This window comes from Dictyostelium discoideum (assembly GCF_000004695.1).
Source record: "Dictyostelium discoideum AX4 chromosome 3 chromosome, whole genome shotgun sequence".
In the NCBI taxonomy this organism is placed as follows: domain Eukaryota; phylum Evosea; class Eumycetozoa; order Dictyosteliales; family Dictyosteliaceae; genus Dictyostelium; species Dictyostelium discoideum.
Genome location: NC_007089.4, coordinates 5,686,519 through 5,706,812, shown reverse-complemented (window position 1 = coordinate 5,706,812; position 20,294 = coordinate 5,686,519). Strand labels below are relative to the sequence as shown.

Here is a 20,294-nt window from a genome sequence, read left to right as displayed (position 1 = left end):
GCAATTTTTAGTTGCTTTTTCTTGAGATATATCTCGTTTTATTATTAAATATTTTACAGGTGCCTTTTTTACCTTATATGGTTTTTTTTTTTTTAAAGTTGGGGGTAGAGTGTGTTGAGTGATGTAATATATTTATTGAGGTTTGATGGTTGTGCTACGTGTGTAAATAATCAAATTTTTTATTAAAACTTATTTGAGCATTAACTACAAAAAATCATCAACAAAGCGTATGTGGTCTAGTGGTATGATAGCTGCCTTCCAAGCAGTTGAACCGGGTTCGATTCCCGGCATACGCAAAATTTTTACTTGGTAGAACAAAATCCGAACTTCGTTCAAAAACAGAGTCAACCAAATGGCCCAAAAAAATAACACTGAAAAAATGTATTATTGTTTTTTGACAATACCAATAATTGAAAAACTTAATCGCAACATATAGGTCAATTTAATGCACCCAAAATAAAATAATCTCTAATTGGATATTATTTAATTAATTTTATATATATTTTAAACTATTATCTTAAAAAAAAAAAAAAAAATTCATAAATAAACTAATTCCTTTTTATTTTAAAAAAATTCTAATATAAATTTTAAACATTATTACACAAAAAATAAAAAAAAATAAATAATCTTTTATTTTTTACTGTCTGGGTTTCGAAAAAAAAAAAAAAAAAAAAAAAAAACCTATGTAGTAATAAAAATTTATTAATTATTGGTTTTTATTGATAATTTAAATTTTGAAATTTTGAAGTTAGACAAAGGATGGTTTGATCTATATTACTTCTTTCATTATTTTTAATATTGTTTAAATAATTTTCATCATTTGGGAATATATTACAATTTGAATGGTTTGATAAAATTGTTGAATTTGAACCAATATTTTTTATATCACTTTCGTTAAAATTAATAAATAACATTGTTTTATGTTATTGTTTTTTTTTTTTTTTATTTTAATTGTAATTTTTAAAGTTTTAGTTATTTTAAATTTCTGGTTTTATAATATTTTTATTTCTTTTTTTTGTTTTTATTTTTTTTTTTTTTTTTGTTTTTTTATTGTTGGGTTTTTATTTTTTTATTTATTTCCTATATTAAAATAAATTTAGGGGTTAAAATTTTTATCGGGGATAAAATTATAAATATAAAATTAACACAATTTTAAAAAATAAAAAAATTAAAAAAAAAAATCTGTTTTTAAATATTTTAAAATTTCAAAAATAATGACGTAATTTTATTAATTGTAATTGTAATATTAGATAAATGGATTTGACATTTTTAAAGGTTTTATTTTAAAGACCGGCTTTATTTAAACTTTCAGCAACATTAAATAATAAACCACTAACGAGACCTGATTGGACATTATTTTCAGTGAATTGGGCCATTGAATTTTTATTATTATTCAAATATGACTTATTTGGTGTTGAAATAACTTTGGAGATTGAAGAAATTGAATCTTCATTTATTAATTAAAAATTAGATTAATTGTTTTTTATAATATTAAAATATATATAAACCATAAATATTTACCAAAGAGAGACATTTTAAATTTTGATTAGTTTTATTTGATTTATGTTTTTGAAAAAAAGAAAAAAAAATGATTATTTATATATCAAAATTTTTTTTTTTTTTTTTTTTTTTTTTTTAAAAATATAATAAATAAATTATTTTTAATATTTAATTAGCCGAAGATTTAAGGTATAATTTTTAAAATATTACCGAAAAAAATGAAGAAAATACTAATTATTTGGTAGTTGTGTGTTAAAAAAAAAAAAAAAAAACAATTAATTAATTAATGAGTATATTATTATTTCTTTGACCCCATAATTTTTTAAAAAAATGATTTACAACTAATTAATTTTTGAAAACAATTTTACAAAATTTTAAAACGAATTACAATTTTAAAATGTCAAAGATTAATTTAAATTAATTCACGACATTTAATACTATAATTTTTTAAAATATTTCTTTTTATTGGGTATTCTCTTTTACAAAAAATTAAAATCAACAATAACAATAAAAATAAAAAAAAAAAAAAAAAAAAAAATTTATCATTAAAAAAAAAAAAAGTATAAATAAGATAAAATAAAAAAAAATTTCATCAAATCAAAACAATCAATTATAATCAAATAATTAAAAAATGTCTCTCTTTGGTAAATATTAATTATTAAAATATTGGGAAAAAAAAAAAAAATAAAAAATAAAAAAAAATACTAATAATTTTAATTTATTTTAATTTAGCTTCAATTTCATCAATCTCTAAAGTTAACTCAACCAAATCAACCTTGATTGATAATAAAAACTCAATGATCCAATTCACTGAAAATAAAGTCCAAACTGGTTTAGTTAGTGGTTTATTGTTTAATGTTGCTGAGAGTTTAAATAAAGCTGGTCTTTAAACTATTTAAAAAGTTTCTTTAATAAAGAAAAATAGTAATAATAAAACTATAACAATAATTACAAAACAATAAAATTAACAATAAAATTTTAAAATAACAATAAATCAATAAATGGATATTTATTTTTAAATTTTATTGTTCCAAAAAGATAAGATTTGTTAAATTTCAAAAAAAAAAAAACTTTACAGCTCGATTTCTAAAAACGAAACGATTAAATTTTATTATTTCTTATTTATATCTTTTTTATTTTTATTTATTCTTTTTTGGTTTTTTTTATCTTTTTTATCTTTTTTTAGTTTTTTTTTATATTTTTTTGTTTTTTTTTTTTTTGTGTAAAAAGATGTGGATTCTCGGAAAGGCAATTAAAAAAATTAAATAAAAATAAAAAAAAAAAAAATTAAAATTAAAAAAAAAAAAAAAAAAAAAAAAAAAAAATAAAATTTTTTTTTTTTTCACATAACTCTTTTTTTCTCGCACTAAAAAAAACTACTCACCAACAAAATCTATATGTATATAAAAAAATTATAATAATAAAAAAATTTAAAAAAATTAAAAAGAATAAGAAAAAGAATAAAAAAAATCAAAATAAAAAAAATCAAAAAAAAATGATTACAATAATAAACTATAAATGGTTTTTTACCATAACATTTATTTTAATTTTTTTATATAGTGATAGTTTAAATATTTTTAATAATAAAAATAATAATAATAATAATTTAAATAGTAATAGTAAAAATGTAGTAGTAGCTTATAATAATAATAATAATAGTAATAATAATAATAATAACAATAATGATAATAATAATAATAATAATTTTGTAAATTTTAAAGAATATAATAATTGTTCAACAACAACAATAATAAAAACATCAACAAATGTATCACCATTATTAATAAATGATAATGAATTTAAAAATAAAAATAAAAATAATTTAGTAAAAGAATATATAATAATGTTTAAAAAGTATATTGATCAAAAAGAGCATCAATCTTATTTAAATGAAATTCTTAATAGAAATGAAAAAAAGATAAAACAAAGTATAAAAAATCAAAATCAATTAATTGATTGGAAAATTATACCAAGAAATAATCCAGCTTCAAAATATCCATCTGATTTTGCATTAGTAGAAATCACAAGTAATAAACAATCATCATTAGATCCAATTTTAAAAATTCTATCACAAGATTCAAATATTAAACATATATTTCCAGAAAGAAAAATTCATGAATCAATGTTAAAAAAATGGCAAACAAGTAGTGAAGATGATAATATTAATAATAATAATAATAATAATAATAATAATAATAATGAAAATGAAGATGATGAAAATAATAATAATAAAAATGATAATGAAATTAATGATAATTTAAAAATGTATGGTAGAATTCATCAAGAGATACCAGAAGAAATGATTGATTTAGAGATGAATGGTAGAGATTATAATCAAAGTGTTGGTAGAAAATTGAAATCGATTAATGATCATATACAGATTACGGATTTGTTTAATGTGAGGAAATTGTGGAATCAAGGATTCACAGGTAGAGGTACAAAAGTTGCAGTATTTGATACAGGTTTGGCAAAGGATCATCCTCATTTTTCAAATGTTGTAGAGATAACCGATTGGGCACGTGAAAAAGTTGAAAATAAGAAAAAGAGTAATACTGATACCATTGGTCATGGTACATTTGTTACGGGTATAATTGCAAGTTCCTCAGAGAAATGTATGGGTTTTGCACCAGATGCAGAGATTTATATCTATAGGGTTTTCAATTCTGAGAAGGTTTCATTCACAAGTTGGTTCATTGATGCCTTCAATCATGTGATTCTAACCAAAGTTGACGTATTGAATCTTTCAATTGGTGGACCTGATTTCATGGATAAACCATTTGTTGAAAAGGTGTGGGAAGTGTCTGCAAATAAGATCATTGTGGTTTCGGCCATTGGCAATGACGGTCCGTTGTATGGTACTTTAAATAACCCAGCCGACCAATCCGATGTGATTGGTGTGGGTGGTATAGATTACAACGACCAATTGGCATCATTCTCTAGCAGAGGTATGACCACATGGGAACTACCACATGGATATGGTAGGGTTAAACCAGACATCGTGGCCTATGGATCGGGTGTTTACGGCTCGCCATTGAATGGTCATGATGATAATTGTAAAGCATTATCGGGCACTTCAGTCTCTTCACCAGTGGTGAGTGGTGCCATTGCATTGCTAATCTCAACTGTGAAGGATAAAAGCATTATCAACCCCTCCTCAATGAAGCAAGTTCTCATTGAAAGTGCTGAAAAAATTAAAAATGCAGGTATTTTCGAACAGGGTAATGGCAAATTGAACGTATTGGGTGCAAAGAGCCTATTGGATCATTACAGACCCAAGATAACCATATCACCATCACAATTGGATTTCTTACCAACTAATAAAGATACATGTCCATACCTCTGGCCTTATTGTACTCAAAAACTTTATCATACCTCAATGCCAATCATTGTGAATGCTACCATTCTAAATGGTATTAGTGTAAGTGGTGAAATTGTAAACACCTATTGGAATGCCTCTAGAAATGGTCATCATTTAAAAGTTGACTTTTCTTATCAATCAACCATTTGGCCATGGACTGGTCATTTAGGTATTTTCTTTACTGTACCTGAAGAATCACAATCATTTAATGGTGTTGCTGAAGGTTCTGTTGAAGTTATAATTGCAATTGATAATAATAATAATAATAATATCAACAATAATAATATTAAATCAACATTATCTAGAAATTATTATACAATACAATTACCTGTACGTGTTCAAATTATACCAAAACCACCAAGAGAACGTCGTATACTTTGGGATCAATTTCATAATCTACGTTATCCATTAGGATTTTTCCCACGTGATTCATTGGAAACAAAGAATGAACCATTCGATTGGAATGGTGATCATATTCATACCAATTTTAGAAAACTTTATGGAAAGTTAACACAATTGGGTTACTTTGTAGAGGTGATTGGCTCACCATTGACTTGTTTCAATCCATCAAACTATGGTACATTGATGATCATTGACCCAGAGGAAGAGTTTTTACCATCAGAAATTAAAAAGATTGAAGAGGATGTTAGAAATCATGGTTTGAATTTAATAGTTTTCGCAGATTGGTATAATACCGAGGTGATGAAATTAATTGAATTTCATGATGATAATACTCAACAATTATGGTCACCCGCTACTGGTGGTTCAAATGTACCAGCTCTCAATGATTTCCTATCAGTGTTTGGAATTTATTTTGGTGATAGTATTTACAATGGTGAATTCTCTGTAGGTAATAAAGTTTCAACATTTTCATCAGGTACCTCTATCATTGGTTTCCCTGCTGGTGGTAAAATTTTAGAAGCTTCATTAGTAGATCAAACTCGTCTCATCACTAAAGGTAGAACTTCACAATCAAAAGTACCTGTATTAGGTTTCTTTCAACCAACAACTTTAGAAAATGAACATAGTTCTGATAGTTCTGATTCAACTAATGATTCAAATTCAACTATAATTTCAAAAAGAATTTTAAAAAATAATAATAATATTGAATCAAGTATTAATAATAATGATGATGAATCAACTCAAGATAGTTCTGATAATAGTATTGTTGATAATACTAGTAGTAGTACTAGTAGTAGTAGTAGTACCAACAGTAATAGTGATAGTAATAATAGCAATAGTAATAATAATAATAGTAATAGTGATAATAATAATAAAAAGAATAAAGAAAAAAAAGAAGATAATTCAATTTATTCAAGTGGTAATATTGTTGTATTTGGTGATTCAAATTGTTTAGATGAATCACCAAATAAGGATAAGAATAGGTTAGATTGTTTTTGGTTAATTGAAGATATTTTATCAGTATTGAAAGAGGGTAGTCCTTCAATTACCAATTATTTCCCAACCATTGGCACATTACATAGACCGTTATTACCAATTTCAAAATCATTAAAACAATTGGAACTACCAAGTAGAACAACCGATAGTGGTTCAATTAAAGAGATGAAAAAGTTTTCCAAGATCGTTAGTAAACCTGAATCGGTCATGTTGGCTCAAACTTGTGGTAATCAAATCTATCCAAATCAATTCCCTGATCCACAATGGCCCAATTTAGAGAAATACTTAAATATCACATGGGAACAACGTGATAAAGTTATTCCACCTCTAACCGTACCAAATACTCGTGGTAGTGATCGTTATCCAAATGAAACCGATTCTTCACAATTAGCTATCACTGGTTATATTGCAATTTGTGCTGTTGTCATTTTAATTATCGTTTTATTCTTTAAAGATAAATCAAGAAAACAAATTATTAATAATAATAATAATAATAATCCTAATAATAATAATCCTAATAATAATATGAATAATATCAATAATATCAATAATAATAATAATAATAATAATGGTCTAAATAATAATATCAATAATAATAGTAATAATAATATCAATAATAATGGTAATAGTTTAATTAATAGTATTGCACCAAGTTTAACCTCAAATATTCCTTATTCAGTTTTAAAATTCTCGCCAAATTTAAAGTCTGAGAAACCAATTGAAGCAACCGTTTAATTTTTATTTTAATTAATTAAATAAAATTATTTTTTAATTTAAAATTTTTCAAATAAATCATATAAATATTTTTTTTTTTTTTTTTTTATTAATTTTATTTTTTATTTTTTATTTTTTATTTTATCAGAATTTTTTTGTTTTTTTTTATTTATTTTTGTTTTTTTTTTTTTTTTTTTTTTTTTTTTGATTTTTTTTTTGATTTTTTTTTTCATTTTATTTTTTGATTTTTTTTTTTTTTTCATATAAAAATTATATGAATCTAGATTTGAACGAAAGAGTACGCACAAAGTTTTTTTTTTTTACTTTTTTTTTTTTTAATTATTTTTCAATTTTTTTTTTTTTAATCTAAAATAAATAATCCACTTTATAAATTTACATACAAGACTGCTATTTACACATTCAAAAAAATTAAAAAAACTATATAAAATTAAAGTTTTACTTATATAAAAAAAAAATATATATAAATTTTAAAAAAAAAAAAATTAAAAAAAAAAAAAAAAAAAAAAAATTTATATCACACACCTCTTATTCGTGAGCTCACACACTCATAAAAAACACACCATATATCTATATTATTAATGCGAGATACCCATATCAAAAAATTTAAAAATAAATAATAATAAAATTTTATTTTATTTTATTTTTTATTATTTTTTTTTATTTTAATCTTTTAAAAAAAAAAAAAAAAAACCCATAATAAAAGCAATAATAGTAATAATAGTAATAATAGTGATAAAAATAATAATAATTTGATATAATTATAATAATTATAATAATTGCAATAATAATTTTTAAATAAAAAAAAAAAAAAATTAAAAAAAAAAATTAAAATAATTAAAAATAACAAACACACAAAAAATTTACATCCATCACACATCATCATTCCATTAACTACAATTCATACACAAATAAATATATATATATTTTTTTTTTGTGCATTATTAAAAAAAAAAAAAAAACCCCAAAAAAAAATTTTATTTTATTTGTTTATTTATTTATTTATTTATTTAATTAATAATAATAATAATTATTTTTATTTTTTTATTTTTTTTTTAAAAAAATAAAATAAAAAATAACTTAATTTATTATTTTTCTTTTTTATTTTTATTTTTTTTTTTTTCTGTTTAAACTTACACCCCATACACATTATTTATTTATTTATTTATTTATTTATTTATTTATTTTTTCATTCCAACAACCACCTTTAAATAATAAAAGTTTAATTAATTAATTAATTAATTAATTTTTTTTATTGAACAAAAAAAAAAAAAAAGAAAATAAAGAAAAAAAAAAATTTTATTAATTGCTATTAATAAAAAAAATAATAAATTAATAGTAAAAAACCAATATTAAAAAAAAAAAGCATAATAAAAAAAAATAAAAAAAAAAAAAAAATAAATATATACATATATAAATAAAAAATGAAATTTGGTAAAAAAAAAGAAAAAGAGAATTTAGAAAATATAGAAAAAGATAAAGATAGGGATAAAGAAAAAGAAATTAAAGAAAAAGAAAAAAAAGATAAAAAATCAAAAGATAAAAAAAAGAATCAAGAAATAGAGAAAGATAATAATATAAATAATAATAATAATAATAATAATGTTAAAAAAGTTTTTGGTGGTAGTTTACCATTTTTATTTGAAGAGGAATTACCAACCATTTTAGTACAAACCATTGATTATCTACAACTATTTGGGTTACAAACCCCAGGTATTTTTAGAGAAAATGGCTCATTAGCATCAATTCAAAGCTATAGATCTCTCTATGATAATGATAAACCTGTAAATTTTCCACCCCATGAAGCTCATGTTGTAGCATCACTTTTAAAAGCATACTTGAGGGAATTAAAAGTTCCTCTTTGTACTTTTGAACATTATGATATGTTTATTGCTTGTGAATGTAGGTTTTAATTTATTTTTTTAAATTTTTTTTTTTTATAATAAATATATTAACAATTAATTTATATTTAATATATATAGCTATAGCAGATGAAAAAGTTAAAGTTGAATTACTTAAAAAAGTTATTGCACATTTACCACCATTTAATAGAAAAGTTATGAAATATATATTTAGTTTCCTTCAAAAAGTTGTTGAAAATTCAAATGTAAATAAAATGACACCTGATGCATGTAAGTATTTTTAAAAGTTTTTTTTTTTTTTTTTTTTTAATTAATAAATATTAATACACATATGTATAAAATTTAATTTAATTTATTTTTTAAAAATATTATTTAATAATTACAGTGTCTATAGTATTTTTACCAACAATATTAAGACCACAAGCAAATACAGATTTAGAAATTTTACAATTTACAGTTGAAGATTCAAAATCTACTAAAACATTAATGTCAAGTATTTTATTAAATTATGATGAAATCTTTGAGGATCCAAATTTATTTCAACCAAGAACTAGACAAGCAAGAGCACAAACTGATTTCGTTTCGCCACCATCTTCTCAAAATTCAACATCATCATCTTCTTATTTATCTAGTAAAAATCCAATTAGTCCAAGATCTCCAATTGGATCTTCACCAAATTTCACTACAGCTAGTATTTTATCTGCGTTACCTCCACCACCAATTTCACCTATTTTATCATCAAACACAACAAATACAACTTTACCACCACCAATAATAACTTCATCAATTGATGATAATAATGAACCATCACTGTCACCAAGAATAATAACAACAACAACAACAACAACTCCCTCACCACAACCAACAACAACAACAACAACCCATCGTTTACCACCATCAAATCCAATACCACCAACACCTACTTCAAATAGTCAATCACAATTATATCCAAATTTACCACCACCATCATCAGATCCAATAATAAAATCAACAACAACACCTACTTTAAATAGTCAAAGTCAATCACAATTATATCCAAATTTACCACCACCATTACCTGATAAAAATAAATGTAAACTTTTACCAATAACACCAATAACAACTAATGAATCAAATACATTACAACCTACAACGCCAACATCAACCAATATACCACCTTTATCAATACCACCACAAATTGGTGGTAATAGTGATTCAAATCCAATTTCACCAACTAAAAATCAAAGTCAATTACCAATTTTACCACCAAAACCACCCTCATTAACTTTACCACCAAAACCAATCCCAAAAATTCCAACAATTCTTGAATATGAAAATAATGTTAGACAACGTTCAAATACAACAATGGTTTAAATAAATAATAATAAAAATTTTGTTGGGTGATGATAATGGTATAAAATAATTTTAATGCCATAAAAAAAAATAATAAAAAAAAAATAAAAAATAATAATAAAAAAAAAAAACCTTTTTATTTATTATCTTTTTCTTTTTTTTTTATTTTTATTTTTTTAAAAAAATAATTAAACAAAAAAAATTTATTATAAATAAATAGATAATATATAAATATATATTTTTATTTTTTTTATTTTTTTTTTTTTTACAATTTTAAAATTTCTAAAGGTACTTCACCAATTGAAGAATTTAAAAAATGAGAATGAGTTTCAATTGGAAAGGTATGTTTCATTGATTCACCATTTTCAGAATTTTTATTACAAATATAGACATAATGACATTGATTCATTTGAGAGTTTTCATTTGAACCTGCCATTCTTAACTCGGTAGTCCAATTATGAATTGGATTATTTAATAATGGTAAACGTGATTCTGGTGAACCATATGTCATTACAATGAAGAAACCACCAGGTTTAAGTACTCTACTAACTTCTAATAAAATCTGTTTTGCATTTTCATTATCATCATCACTACACATGACTGCATCTAATGTACCTTTATCGAAAACATGGTCAAAGTGATTATCTTTGAAGAATGGTTTCATATCTCTGCCATCCATTGTTAAATATTCTAATCCAATTCTTCCTTTAGTTCTTTCTTTCATATATTCAATCAATGGCTCTGAATAGTCCATATTGATAATGTCAACAAATTCATCATCGTTCATATCTTCTCCTAATTTACTATTACCACAACCTATCATTAAAATTTTATCCTTTTTTTTGAAAAATTTATTTAAAAATACTTTTAATGTTGGATAACCATGATACCAATCAAAATCTTTTTTAATTGTTAAATTTGTATATCTATCATCCCAATATTCTAATGATCCATATTCTAAATTTAGATTTAAATTTTAAAAAAAAAAATAAAAATAAAAAAATGAAAAAAATTATATAATTAATAAAAATTATTTAAAAAATGAATAGGAAAAATTGTTTAGAAAAAAAAAAAAAAAAAAAACATTAATATATAAAATTATTACCTGGCATTTTAAATTTTTATATTAATACAACTGTAATTAAACAATAAGGTTTTAAAAATAAAAGAAAAAAAAAAATTAATCTTTTCGATTTGTTTTTTTTTTTTGTTTTGTTTTTTTTTTTTTTCGTTTTTTTTTTTTTTCATTTTTTAATTTTTAATTTTTAATTTTATTTTTTAATTATATTATTTTTTTTAAAAAATAATTTATTTCATTTTTTAAAAATTATCGTTTATTTTTAAAATTATAATAACAATTATATTATTTAATTATTTTATTATTATTTTATATTTTTAAATAATTAAAATATTATTAAATATCGATTTTGAACGTTATTTTTTTTAAAAAAAAAAAAATAAAAAAAAAATAAAAATGAAAATTGAATTTTGAAAAAACGATACGAGTTTATTTACATGGTTATTGTTTTTTTTTTTTTTGGCGAATGAATTATTTTTATAAAGATAAAAGATATTTAAATATAATAAGGATATTTTAATTTATACCAAAATAATCTTAAATTTTCATCATTAATCTTTTAATTAATGAAAGATTAATAAATAAAAAAAAAAAAAAATTTAAATGGAGATAAAAGATATAGAAAAAACTGAAAATCAAAAAGAAGATTTACCAATGATAGAACAAGAACAACCATTAAATAATAATCAATCAACTGTTGTTTTCATTGATAAAAGAAATCTTAACTTGAAAACACTTGTAAAAAAATATAATAATGATAATAACAATATAAATTCAAGTAATAATAATGCTCAACTCAATCAAAACATATTAAATAATAATCAAAATGAAATATTAAATGATAATAATACCACCAATGAAATGATTGTTCAGCTAAACGAAAAGGATCCTAATAATCCTAATAATCCTAATAATCTTAATCCTAATCCTAATCCTAATAATAATAATAATAATAATAATAATAATAATAATAATAATAATAATAATAATAATAATAATAATAATAATAATGAAAATATGTTAATTGACCAAAATAATCAACTTAATTCAAATGATAATAATAATGAAAATATATTAAATAATCAAATTAATTCAAATGATAATGATAATGATAATAATAATAATAATAATAATAATAATAATAATAATAATAATAATAATAATAATAATAATAATACTTCTAATCCTATAGTAAGAAAAAGAGGTAGACCACTAAAGATTCAAACAGATCAACCAATAATACCAAAAGAAAAGAAAGAAAAGAAAGAAAAGAAAGAAAAAAAAGAAAAAATTGAAAAAGAAAAGAAAAAAGAAAAAGAACAATATCCAATTAAACAACAAAGAATATTTAAAAATGAATTTGATCATATTGAAGAAGAAGGTGGTCATTTTCAATGTCCATTATGTAGAAATAAATTTCCAAAGGAACAAATTGAACAACATTATCAACAAGAATTTAAAAAGTTTGAATTATCAAATAATTCTAGTGAATCAAGTTCATTATCATCATCGACTTCAACAACACCAATATTATCACAAATTAGTTTAGCTTTATCATCATTTAGAACTCCAAGAAAAGCATCAATTGATGCAATCACTAGATCACGTTTCAATGAATCTGGTAGACAATTTGATAAAATTGAATCAACAATTTCATTAATTAAACAAAATAGAGATAAAAGATGTAATCAAAATGGTATTGCTTCTGATAGTTTTTCAATTCAAAAATCAATTGAAAATAGTAATAATAATAATTCAACAGGTGGAAATTTAATTTCAACAACATGTTTTTTATGTAATATAGAAGTTTCAGGTTCTGAATATGAAATTAATTGTCATATTGATTCTTGTTTAGAAAATCAAAAACAACAACAAGAGAATATTCAATCATTTCCAACTTTAAAATCAAATTTACCTCAAGAGTATTTAAATAATAATAATAATAATAATAATAATAATAATAATAATAATAATAATAATAATAATAATAATAATAATAATAATAATAATAATAATAATAATAATAATAATAATAATAATAATAATAATAATAATAATAATAATTCAACTACTACTACAACTACTACAACATCCACCACCACTGCTACTACATCTTCTTCAACAATAATACAACCTAATCAACAAAGAAAAAGAGGTAGACCATCAAATAAACAAAATAAAAAAGTAGATTCATCAGATTCAGATGAAGATTTTAGTGAAAGTGATTTTCATGATTTACCACCAGGTACAGAAATTTATAAATATGGTGGTAAAACTAGAATTAGAAAATGTACTTTGGTACCAGATGGAGTATTATATGATAAACCAAAAATGGAAAAAGGTGAAGGTGATATTGATGATGATTTGGATATTGAAGATGATGGTTTCTCAAAATTTGGTAATGTTCAATACTCTGAAGAAGATGTTTTAAAAAAAGATAAAGAAAGAAAAGAAAAAAGTGAAATTGAAGAAAAAAAAAATAATAAAAATAATAATAACACTAATAATAATGATAATAATTATAATAATAATAATAATAATAATAATAATAATGTTGAAAAATTAGAAAATAATAATAATAATATTAATAATGTAAATAGTTTAAATAATAATATTGATATTAATGGTAATAATAATTTTTTAATTCAATCATTAAAACAAAAGATAAAAGATCAAGAGAAATTAATTAAAGATATACCAAGTTGTTTAATATGTATGGAATCTTATAAAACACCATTGGTTAGTATAAATTGTTGGCATGTTAATTGTGAAGATTGTTGGTTAGCTTCATTAAAAGAAAAGAAATTATGTCCACAATGTAATATCATAACTTGTCCACAAGATTTAAGAAGGATTTATTTATAATTACAAATAAATTTGAAATTTTTTAAAAATAAATATATATATATATATATATATATATATTATGTATAATAATTTAAATGATTTTTTTATTTCTTTATTTCTTTTTTTTTTTTCTTTTTTTTTTACAATTGTTATATGTGTTATTTTTTATATTTCTTTTTTTTTTTTTTACTTTTTTTTTTTTATTTTTTTTTAATCCATTATATTTTATTATTTATTATTTATTAATTTATATCGTCTTCTGGGTTTTTCTTTTTCTTTATTTTCTTTTTATTTAAAAATTCTGGAAATATTTTTAAGGTTTTATCATTTTCAGTACTTTTATCTTTTTTATATTCTTCATATGATAAATTATTTCTTTGTTCATATTGTGTTGGTTCTCTATCTAAAATTGAACTAAGATGTTTCGCTTGAACTATAACTGTATCTAATTGTGTATTTCCAATACTAAAATAAATAATAAAGTTAATAATTAAAACATTAAATGATTAATTCCCTTAAAAAAAGAACATGATATGTTTTTATGAAAATATTAAAAGAACATCTGATTCTTTTTTTTTAATCTTGTCACAACAACCCTATTCCAATCTAAAATTTTTTTTTTTTTTTTTTTTTTTTTTTTTTTTTTTTTTTTTTTTTTTTTTTTTTAATAAAAGATAAATTACATTGTTAAACCTCTTAATTTCTTTGGATCAGTTTCATTTTTCGCTTTTCTAAATTCTTGTCTTGTTTTAATTAATATATATTCTCTCCTATTTTCAGTTGGAAATCCCAGTCTTTCCTAATAGTATTTTAAAAAATAAATTAGTGTTAATATATTATAATCATCTTTATAAATATATAAAAAAAAAAAAAAAACTATATATACTCTTAATATATTTCTAAATAATTTTAAAATCTTTTTTTTATGTTCACTATTAATGGACACACTCTTATTCATAGTTTGATTTATAAAATGTAGTATTTGTATATTATTCGTTTATTTATTTATTTATTTATTTGGTTTGTTTATTTATTCTTTCTTTCTTATAATTAATTAATTAATATTCTTTTATTTTATTTTATTTTTATTTTTTTTTTATTGTTTTCATATATGTGATATTTTCTAAAAAACTATAAAAAATGTGAAAATTTTGTTGACAAAAAAATGTGAAAAATAAAAATGTGAAAAAAAAAAAAAGCGAAAAGAAAAAAAGTGAAAAAAAAATCAATTTTTTTTTTTTTTTTTTTTTTTTTTTTTAATTTCAAAAAATTACATTTTATAAAAAATATTATTATTCATTTTATTTATTTATTTTTTTAAATTAAATTTCTTGGATATAATTGTCTAATTGAATCTTTAAAATAAGTTAATTGTTCATTAAAATGAGTTTTTAAAAATCTACGATCAAAATTTGATTGTAATTTTGGTTTAATATGATAATAAATTGGTAATAAACAAGCGGCATCTAAACTTGCATAATCAATGAAATCTTTTGGTAAAGGTCTTTTTGCCCAAACTTCAGGTTGATTTTCAAATTGTTGTTTCACTTTAAATTTAATATCAATACAAATTTCTGAATATTTTCTAGAGGTATATAGATCAATCAATTCATTGAAACCATAACGACGAATTGGAATATTACCTTGAATCTTTTTTTGAACCAAAGCATGAGCGATTTGAACATCATAAACGTGAGCCAATGCAACTTGATAACGATGGAATAGAATTTCACTATCACGTCTACAATCATGTACAACCTTTAAAATTTTAACAGATTCTAAAACCTCTTTTAAACCATACTTGAATGGTGTTACATTAGCACCCATTTTAATAATATCAAAAAGATAGATTCTACCATTGGGTGTTGAAATTTGAACCAATGAAATATCACCTTTTTTACCCATTTCAATGGCTTCAATATCTAATCCAATCAATTTCTCTTTTTTAATTTCATGAATTGCATAATTCATTTTCGATAAACAATCAACCATATAAATATTATCAAATGATGTTTCCTCTCTTGACATTTCAAAAACTATTTGATTCTTTATCTTTTTAATTTCTCTTTCTTTTTGTTTAATCTCTTTTTCATTTAAATTTTCAATATTTTCAATTTTTTCTTTAATATCAAATGCTTTAACTTCTAAAAATTCTGACATTGGTACTTCTTTAACTTTTTTTAAAACTTCAATTGGATTATCTTTTAAAATTTTTAATTGTTGTTTTAAATTCTTTTTTTTTTTTATTATATATTTATTAAAAAATAAATAAAAAAAATAAAAAAAAAAAAAAAAAAATAAATTAAAATAATAATTAATAAATTGTTATTTTTTTTTTTTAAAAAAAAAAAAAAAAAAAAAAAAAAAAAACTTACTCTACCAGGTAATGTTAATAATTTATTATATTGTCTATCTCTTTTAATTGATCTATTACTTTTTTCTTCTTCTTCTTCTTGATCAAATTTTGGTGGTTTTCTTGAATAATTATTATATTGATATTTATTATTATTATTATTTATAAAAAGATTTGAAAATGTTAAAAGTTGAACATTTTTATAGTTATTATTTAATTCTGATATTAAAATATTAAAATAATTTTTTGTAGTTTGTTTATTTATACAATTTTTAATCATTTTTGGAAATTAAATTAAAAAAAAAAAATATTTATAAAAAAAAAAAAAAAAAAAAAAAAAAACGAAATCTGTCAAATTGTCGCATTTTGTTAAAAAAAAAAAAAAAAAAAAAAAAAAAAAAAAAAAAAAAAAAAAAAAAAAAAAAAAATATTGCCGGTTTGGATTAATTTTTTTTATTTTATTTTAAATATTTATTTTTAATTTTATTTTGGTAGAAACTTGTTTTAATTGTTTAAAATATAGGCATAAAAGCAAATTCTTTTTTTTTTTTTTTTTGCCATATAAAAATTCTCAATTGTTTAATAAAATCCCACATTTTGAATTTGTTTTGCATGGCATTTTAATTTAATTTTTTTTTTAATTTTTTTTTTTTTTTATAATCAAAAAAGATTTTTAATCTTTTTTTTTTTTTATTTTTTATTTTTTTTTAATTTTTTTTTTTTTATTTTTTTTTTTTTTTTTTTAAAATCACATACATGCAACAAATATTAAATAAATAATTAAATGAAAGATAAAAATTATGAATTATATAAATTAATATTTAATAATTTATTTTTAATTAATAAAATATATGATTACATCAGATATTATAATAGACAAATAACAAATAATAGTAAATCATTTACACAAATTTGTAAATATGATGAAATAACATTGAAATGGGTAATTTCAAATAAACATTATCAATTAATGTTTTATAAAATTAATAATGATGAAGAATTTATTGATGAAATATTTGATATAAAAACATTATCATCATTTGTTGAAATTGTACCTTTAAAATTAAAAGAATTTCAAGAACAAAAACAACAACAAGAACAAGAGCAACAACAATCTCTTTATTTAAAAAATAAAGAAAAAGAAATTTTTAATAAATTTTATAAAATAAATTATAAAAAATTAATTTATTCATTTGGAAATAATAATTTTAATAATAATAATAGCTCAAATGATAGAAATAATAATTTATTGGTTTTTTCAATTTTTTCAAAAAATTATCAATTTTTTAAAATTGTTTATAAAAATTTAAAAAATAATTTAACAAATGAAGAATTAAAAAATCATTTTAAAATTTCAAATACTATTTTCCAATATTTAAATAATAATAATAAAAAACAACAAAAAAATAATAGTAGTATTAGTAATATTAGTAGTAAAGATGATGATGATAATAATAATAATAATAAAGAAATTACATTATTAGATGTCGCAATTTATTTTGGTAATTTTAAAATTATAAATTTTATTTATAATAAAATTGGTATTAAAGATTATAATATAGATGAATTTTTTATTATTCTTTACAATCTAAAAATAGAAATTTAATTATTGAAAACTTTTTTTTATTAAATAATTTACCAATTGTACCACCAACAACAACACCAATAAAAACAACAACTATCAAAATATCAAATGGTATATGGTTCGAACCAAGTAGAAATGATATTTATTTTAAAAAATTATTAAAATTAGATTTTAAATTATTAAAAAAACTTTATCATGAATTCGGTATAAAATTAAATTTCAATTTTTTCATTCTTAGAAAAGAATTTTTAAAATATAAAAAAATATTTCATTGTAGTAATAGTAATAATAATAGTAATAATAATAGTAATAGTAATAGTAATAGTAATAGTAATAGTAATAGTAATAGTAATAGTAATAGTAATAGTAATAGTAATAGTAATAGTAATAGTAATAATAATAATAATAATAATAATAATAATAATAATAATAATAATAATAATAATAATAATAATAATAATAATAATAATAAAAATAATAAAAATAATAATAAAGAATTTGAAATTAATGAAAAGTTTATAAATTTTATAAAATCTTCATTATTTTTAAGTTCAATAGTTTTTAGAAATCAAAAATATCTTGCAATTTTAAAAAAGTTTAATTATTTATTAAATTTTAATAATAATAAAGAATTATTATTAAATAATGATTTTTATTTATTAGAAAAACAAGATTTAATTTTTATAAATAAAGATGAACAATTTATAAATAATAAATGTAATAAACAACAAAATAATAAATTTTTATCTAAAATAGTTCTATTTGGTGTATTAAATTTAAATAATAATTATAATAATTATAAAAATAAAAATAAAAATAATAATAATAGTGATGATGAAATTAAAAATAATTGGTTAGATTCAATTGAAAATAAAGAAGAAGAAGAAGAAGAAGGAGAAAAAAAAAATATAATTTTAAATTTAAAAGGAAAATTTGAAGATTTAGAATTAATTAAATTTGAAAATTTTAATTTAAAAAGAGAAATAAAGAGATTATTAATTTTTGATTATTTAAAAATTGATTATAATATTTCAAATTTTTATCAAATTTTTAGTGATTATGATTGGGCAAATTTAGTATTATTATTTTCATGTCAATATAAAGAGGAAGAATTAATTTATAGAACCATTATAAATGAAACTTGTAAAGATGATGATGATGATGATGATGATGATGAAATTCAACAAAATTGTTTATTAAAATCTGATGATATTTTATCAATTGCAATGAAATTTTGTGATTTAAATTTAATTGAAACCTTATCAAAATTTGAAAATACTTTTAATTTTCAATTTTCAAATAATTTTAAAAATGAAAATTCAATTAATAATAATAATTTAGAATTATTAAATCTCAATGAAAATTGTAATATAACGATTGAAAATCAAATTAAATTTTTAAATCTTTTATTTTTAAAAGAAAAAAGTAAAGAATTGATTGAAAAATTTTTAAAATCAATTCTTTTTTCAATTAAAAATCAAGAAAATTATTTATTAGAAATTGGTAATTTAATTTATATTTATTGGTTTAAAAAACTTGGTATTAAAATTGATTCATTATTATTATTTGCTGATGATCAGATTGAAAATGAATTTATAATTTATTATTATTTTAATTCATTAAAATTTAATCAATTATTTAATTGGAGTAATAGATTAATTTCAACAAATATAATTTCAAATGGTAATTTAAATTTAATTCAATTTATTCATGATAATAAAATTGGTTCAATGGATTTAGATTTTTCAATTACAGATTCAAAAAATTTAATAGTTTCAAAGTTTATGTATGATCAATTAGGTTATAAATTTAATTCACCCTATTGTTTACAACAAATAATTTCAAAATTAAAAAATAATAATAATAATAATAATAATGATGATCAATCAAATTGTTTATTTAATTGGTCATTAAATAAAATTATTAATGATTATGATAATAATAATAAATTTTTAATTATTAAATTTTTAGATGTTACAATATTAAATTATTATCAAATTAAATTAATTCAATCTAAAATTAATGATGGTTCTTTAGATATTTCAAGAATTTCAATTTCAGAATCATCATTTTCAAAACTTTATGATATTAATTATATTTTCACTTTTTGTAATTGGAATTTTATTTATTCATTCTTGGATGAATATGAATTGGTTAAAGATGATTCCAAGTAAAAATTTCAATATAATTTAAATTATTTAAATACAACTAAAACTTTTAATCCTTTTTTAAAAATTCATTTTGATAAA

At 19.4% G+C, this 20,294-nt stretch overlaps 10 protein-coding genes and 1 non-coding gene across 11 annotated transcripts; 6 read left to right on the top strand and 5 right to left on the bottom strand.

Annotated features, from left to right (window-relative positions):
• Window positions 1-225: 225 nt before the first annotated feature.
• Window positions 226-296, top strand: tRNA-Gly-UCC-3. Its single transcript has one exon. It is a non-coding gene; the product is annotated as a tRNA-Gly (tRNA).
• A 420-nt stretch (window positions 297-716) lies between these two features.
• Window positions 717-914, bottom strand: DDB_G0282403 (hypothetical protein; the record flags this gene model as incomplete). The annotated part of the gene is made up of 1 exon (XM_634935.1): window positions 717-914. The coding sequence occupies one exon, from the start codon at window positions 912-914 to the stop codon at window positions 717-719; it is 198 nt and encodes a 65-aa protein (XP_640027.1).
• A 369-nt stretch (window positions 915-1,283) lies between these two features.
• DDB_G0282401 (hypothetical protein) lies at window positions 1,284-1,534 on the bottom strand (the record flags this gene model as incomplete). The annotated part of the gene is made up of 2 exons (XM_634934.1): window positions 1,284-1,447; window positions 1,522-1,534. The coding sequence occupies 2 exons, from the start codon at window positions 1,532-1,534 to the stop codon at window positions 1,284-1,286; spliced, it is 177 nt and encodes a 58-aa protein (XP_640026.1).
• A 597-nt stretch (window positions 1,535-2,131) lies between these two features.
• Window positions 2,132-2,390, top strand: DDB_G0282399 (hypothetical protein; the record flags this gene model as incomplete). The annotated part of the gene is made up of 2 exons (XM_634933.1): window positions 2,132-2,144; window positions 2,233-2,390. 2 exons carry the CDS (start codon window positions 2,132-2,134, stop codon window positions 2,388-2,390), a joined length of 171 nt encoding a protein of 56 aa, XP_640025.1.
• Window positions 2,391-2,995: 605 nt separating this feature from the next.
• Window positions 2,996-6,991, top strand: mbtps1 (membrane-bound transcription factor peptidase, site 1; the record flags this gene model as incomplete). Its single annotated transcript, XM_634932.1, has 1 exon — window positions 2,996-6,991. One exon carries the CDS (start codon window positions 2,996-2,998, stop codon window positions 6,989-6,991), a length of 3,996 nt encoding a protein of 1,331 aa, XP_640024.1.
• A 1,421-nt stretch (window positions 6,992-8,412) lies between these two features.
• On the top strand, window positions 8,413-10,203 carry gacQ (RhoGAP domain-containing protein; the record flags this gene model as incomplete). Its single annotated transcript, XM_634931.1, has 3 exons — window positions 8,413-8,890; window positions 8,971-9,120; window positions 9,236-10,203. The coding sequence occupies 3 exons, from the start codon at window positions 8,413-8,415 to the stop codon at window positions 10,201-10,203; spliced, it is 1,596 nt and encodes a 531-aa protein (XP_640023.1).
• Window positions 10,204-10,447: 244 nt separating this feature from the next.
• On the bottom strand, window positions 10,448-11,294 carry DDB_G0282393 (hypothetical protein; the record flags this gene model as incomplete). The annotated part of the gene is made up of 2 exons (XM_634930.1): window positions 10,448-11,139; window positions 11,288-11,294. The coding sequence occupies 2 exons, from the start codon at window positions 11,292-11,294 to the stop codon at window positions 10,448-10,450; spliced, it is 699 nt and encodes a 232-aa protein (XP_640022.1).
• Window positions 11,295-11,863: 569 nt separating this feature from the next.
• DDB_G0282391 (hypothetical protein) lies at window positions 11,864-14,125 on the top strand (the record flags this gene model as incomplete). The annotated part of the gene is made up of 1 exon (XM_634929.1): window positions 11,864-14,125. One exon carries the CDS (start codon window positions 11,864-11,866, stop codon window positions 14,123-14,125), a length of 2,262 nt encoding a protein of 753 aa, XP_640021.1.
• A 224-nt stretch (window positions 14,126-14,349) lies between these two features.
• Window positions 14,350-15,065, bottom strand: DDB_G0282389 (hypothetical protein; the record flags this gene model as incomplete). Its single annotated transcript, XM_634928.1, has 3 exons — window positions 14,350-14,572; window positions 14,791-14,906; window positions 14,994-15,065. The coding sequence occupies 3 exons, from the start codon at window positions 15,063-15,065 to the stop codon at window positions 14,350-14,352; spliced, it is 411 nt and encodes a 136-aa protein (XP_640020.1).
• A 359-nt stretch (window positions 15,066-15,424) lies between these two features.
• Window positions 15,425-16,740, bottom strand: DDB_G0282387 (3'-5' exonuclease domain-containing protein; the record flags this gene model as incomplete). Its single annotated transcript, XM_634927.1, has 2 exons — window positions 15,425-16,339; window positions 16,483-16,740. The coding sequence occupies 2 exons, from the start codon at window positions 16,738-16,740 to the stop codon at window positions 15,425-15,427; spliced, it is 1,173 nt and encodes a 390-aa protein (XP_640019.1).
• A 504-nt stretch (window positions 16,741-17,244) lies between these two features.
• On the top strand, window positions 17,245-20,219 carry DDB_G0282385 (hypothetical protein; the record flags this gene model as incomplete). Its single annotated transcript, XM_634926.1, has 2 exons — window positions 17,245-17,962; window positions 18,214-20,219. The coding sequence occupies 2 exons, from the start codon at window positions 17,245-17,247 to the stop codon at window positions 20,217-20,219; spliced, it is 2,724 nt and encodes a 907-aa protein (XP_640018.1).
• Between the last annotated feature and the right edge of the window lie 75 nt (window positions 20,220-20,294).